Source organism: Nicotiana tomentosiformis, chromosome 7, assembly GCF_000390325.3.
Source record: "Nicotiana tomentosiformis chromosome 7, ASM39032v3, whole genome shotgun sequence".
In the NCBI taxonomy this organism is placed as follows: Eukaryota; Viridiplantae; Streptophyta; class Magnoliopsida; order Solanales; family Solanaceae; genus Nicotiana; species Nicotiana tomentosiformis.
In genome coordinates, this window is record NC_090818.1 from 42,080,814 (window position 1) to 42,085,385 (window position 4,572).

At 38.4% G+C, this 4,572-nt stretch overlaps 1 protein-coding gene across 1 annotated transcript; it reads left to right on the forward strand.

Moving 5' to 3' along the window:
- Window positions 1-750: 750 nt before the first annotated feature.
- LOC138895524 (uncharacterized) lies at window positions 751-1,377 on the forward strand. The gene has a single exon (XM_070180224.1). It carries the CDS (start codon window positions 751-753, stop codon window positions 1,375-1,377), a length of 627 nt encoding a protein of 208 aa, XP_070036325.1.
- The last annotated feature ends 3,195 nt before the right edge of the window (window positions 1,378-4,572 follow it).

Below are 4,572 nucleotides of genomic sequence, written 5' to 3' on the forward strand. Positions count from 1 at the left end.
AAGGAAGCAATCTACTCTTTGCTTTCGGACCACTCACTAAGTCCATCCCAAATACATGGATAAGGTTATGATGGAGCTAATAACATGAGGGGAGAGATAAGTGGTCTCATGACTTTGATTATGAAAGAAATCTCATCGTCATATTACATTCATTGCTTTGCTCATCAATTGTAATTAACACTTGTAGCTATGTCTAAAAGGCATTTGGATGTCGAAGACGTCTTTTGTCATGTTACTAATGTGTTGATTGTCATTGGAGTATCTTTTAAGCGCAGATATTTGCTTCGCCATCTTCAAGCTAAAAAATTAGAGCAATTACTTGAGTTCGATGAAGTTCATATTGGGCGAGGACTAAATTAAGAACGCGGGCTTTAAAGACCAGGTGATACTCGTTGGGGATCATTCAAAACATTAGATAACTTTATTGTTATTTTCTCATCTATTATTCGTGTGCTTGAAGTGATTGAACATAAAGGTTCTACCTCAAATGAGAGAAATCAAGCAAAATATCTTTTGAGTGAGATAATAACATTCAAATTTATTTTTATGCTTCACTTAATGTTGAAAGTTTTGGCAATGTCAAATGAGTTGAACAAGATCCTACAAAAGAGGAATCAAGATATTGTTAATACAATGGAGTTTCTTAACATTACAAAGAAAAGATTGCAAGATATGAGAGAAACTGGATGAGAATCTTTGCTAGATGATGTTTCCTCATTTTGTCATATGCATGATATTATAATTCCCAAGATGGATGAATCCTATTTTCCTGGAAAGTCGAAGCGCAAGTCTTCTGGTATTTGTTATTCACACCACTTGCGTGTTGATATCTTTTATTCTGTAATTGATGTGAAACTTCAAGAGCTTAATGACTGTTTTGATGTAGTGAGTAGCGATTTGCTTTTTGTGATGGCTAGCTTGAATCCAACCAATTCTTTTGCTAATTTTGATAAAGGTAAAATAATGACTTTAGCAAAATGTTACTCAAATGAGTTTGATGAAGTACAGATTCGAGACTTGAGTTATCAACTAGATACTTTCATAATTCATATGCGAGCTGGTAATCCCAAGTTCTCCAACTTGCAAAGAATTAGTGATTTGGCAAAATTATTGGTTGAGACAAATCTTGTGGAGACTTATTCGTATGTTTATTTACTTATAAAGTTAACTCTGATTTTACATGTTGCTACCGCAACTATGGAGAGAGCATTCTCATCCATAAAGCAGATAAAGAATGAAGAGCGAAACAACATGGGTGATCAATATTTAAATAATTATTTAGTTTATTACATAGAGCGTGATGTATTTATAAATGTAAGTAATGATGTCATTATTGATCGTTTTCAAAATATGAAAGTTCGTCGAGGACAATTGTAAATAGATTATGTAGGATATTAAAAATATTGTTGGAAGTTTTATGCTTTGCGTCAATTAGTTATAGTTATTATATTTTCTTTCGTTTGATCTATTTGTCTTTATAAATAAAAAGGATGAATAACCCGAACCGACGCCCGAGTTGATCAAATCGATTAGGTCGGCACACGTAACCCCTAAATTCTGGATCTGTCTATGTTTCCTCCTAGAGAAAACTTCTACATTAATATCATAATTGTATCCCGTTAGTAAATAAGGACTGATTATTCATTATTATTATGAACATTTACAATTTCTCATTGTTTCTTCTCCTATAAATTAAAAAGATTGCCCATCATTTCATGACATTGATATATCGTTACATTGTCGAGGATAGTGATTCTACGGTGAGGTCATCCTTTATTTTACTTGTTTCGCAAACTAATCTTAATTTATTTTAAGGCTACATATAATTATTACAAAATAACCTAATAAAGCTTAATTCCCGTGAGCAATTAATATTGAGATTAGTTTATGAAATATAGATGGCCTATAAAGATTAGTTTTTAGCCATTTAAACGCTTTTGAAAAAATTGACACGTACCCGCCCAACGATTGAAAAAGAAATTTATATAAAAATATTAACTTGTCCCACGTAGGTTCAAAGCCGCACCGCTCATTTGCCATTCTCACTTACAATACGTGCTATTGTTTCCGTTGGGAAAAGTGGATGACAATATGGTATCACGCTATCAAAAAACGTTATACAGAGATTAGACTTCTTTCACTTAACTCAAATTTGTTCAGTGTATACGGTCCCGATTTTGTATGGTTAATCGAGACTAGGATGACAGGCCAAGGTTCGGTCCCGTATTATATCGGATCGTGACATGAAGATACGGTACCGACCTCGTAATTCGAGGACCAATTGAGATCGAGATCAGACGGAATCGAGACCGAGCAGGATAGGCATCGAGCGAGCCGAAAAAAGCCTGTCGAATAACGGAAAGCCGAGATATCCGTGATCGGGCAAGGATCGTGGCGGAAATCTCGTCACGTATCAAATCAAGACCGGTTATTTATCCAATCATGAAATTTCCTTATGTATTTAGAATTGTACCATGAGTAGAATTTCTGTACTATATAAAGAAAAATTTCAATCATTTTGTAATCATCATATTCACACATAAAAAAGCAATACATATCATTTTCTCTCTTAAGCATTCTTATTCTGCTGTTCAGTTCATATTACTCAATAACAGACTTAGTGGGTTCGAGGGCGATCTAGATCGAGGGCCAGAGCTACACTTTATATTGGTTTGCTTTATTTTACAGTTAATTTCTAATATCAGCTTTCATATTTCTCAATTTGTTCCAAGTGAAATCACGTATCCTTAAAATCACTTATAAATTTAATTGTTATCCAATTTTAAGGGTAAACAGTTTGGCGCCCACCGTGGGGCTAAGGATTATAGTGATTGCCTGGTACTAATTTTCATAACACACACCACTTTACATTTATTCTTATAAGTGTTTTTGATTCCAGGATCAGCATGTCGAACTCTCAAGCAGTACCTACACACGCCGACAATGGCTTTGGTTTTCATGGAGAAAACGACAACATAGCTGCCCCAGGGAACGAAGTGCCTTAGGTTGACCTCGAGGGAGTACCAGTTACATACCCCGTCGACATCAGTTCCCATGTTGCCCTGAATGCAAATTTGGGCGTCGACCCTGAAAATAGCATCCGCAATGACGTTCGATCAGCCGGTCAGAACACACAGGGCAACGAAGACGGTGGAATCAGCCTTCGAATAATATTCAAAATGTTGCAGGCTCAACAAGCTACAATAACACAACTCCAAAATCAGAACCATGCACCGAGTAGGGTCGAACCCGAACCATCACTGGAGGTTGTTCATAGGGCCGAACTAGTGCCGGGAAGGTCAAACGTGAATGAATCGGGGACCGACTCCACTATTATAAAAATGCTCGAGGAGCTGACCAAGCGAATCGAATCAGGGGAGAAGAAGATTAAAGAAAATGATAAAAAATGGAAACATATAACTTCCAAGATTATCAAATTCCGGGGGTACCACTGATTTTGAAGCGTTTGGATTCAAAGAAGTTCGTGCAAAAACCTTTCCCCCCGAGCACGGCTCCTAAGCCCATTCCGAAGAAATTCCGCATGCCGGAAATTCTCAAGTATAATGGAACTACCGACCCCAACGAGCATGTCACTTCTTACACATGTGTAATAAAGTGAAACGATTTAGAGGACGTTGAGATCGAGTCCGTACTGCTAATGAAATTTGGAGAAACTTTATCAAAGGGGGAGATGATATGGTACCATAATTTGCCGCCTAACTCCATCGATTCTTTTTCCATGCTCGCAGATTCCTTCGTCAAGGCATACGTCGGAGCTATAAAAGTCGAGACCAGAAAGTCGGACCTCTTCAAAGTGAAGCAGAAAGATAATGAGATGCTCAGAGAATTCGTATCTCGGTTCCAAATGGAACAGATGGATCTACCCCCGGTCGCAGATGATTGGGCCGTTCAGGCTTTCACTCAAGGGATAAACATACGAAATTCGGTGGCCTCATAACAGTTAAAGTAGAATTTGATCGAATATCCAGGTGTAACTTGGGCCGATGTGCATAATCGGTACCAGTCAAAAATCAGGATCGAGGATGACTAGTTGGGGGCTCCTACTGGGTCCGTTTATCCAAACAGGCCCGTCGGCAGAATTCAAAGGGATATTGTCCGAGAACCACGATCGAATAGAGATCGATATCAGCTATACAGTGGAGATTGGAGAAACAACGGGCCTGGACGCAACCCCATTCGAAGTGATAGAAGAAATGATCGATGACAGAGCTCCTGAGGGCTCATGAGTAAGAGTGGTTTCGACAGGAACGTCGAACCCAAAAAAGCACCTCAACTATCGAAGTACAACTTCAATATCGATGTGTCAGCTATTGTATTAGCCATCAGATGCATCAAAGACACCAGGTGGCCTCGACCTCAACAGACTGATCTGGCCCAGAGAAATCCTAATCAAATGTTCAAGTATCATGTCACCCATGGCCATAGAATAGAAGATTGCAGACAGTTGAGCGAGGAGGTAGCCCGTTTGTTTAACGAGGGGCATCTTCGAGAATTCTTGAGCGACCAGGCTAAGAACTACTTCAAAGACAGGGATGCAAACAGGAAAAATGA

Coding starts and splice junctions, on each gene's coding strand:
- LOC138895524 (XM_070180224.1), top strand. CDS start 751: ATGGATGAATCCTATTTTCCTGGAAAGTCGAAGCGCAAGTCTTCTGGT.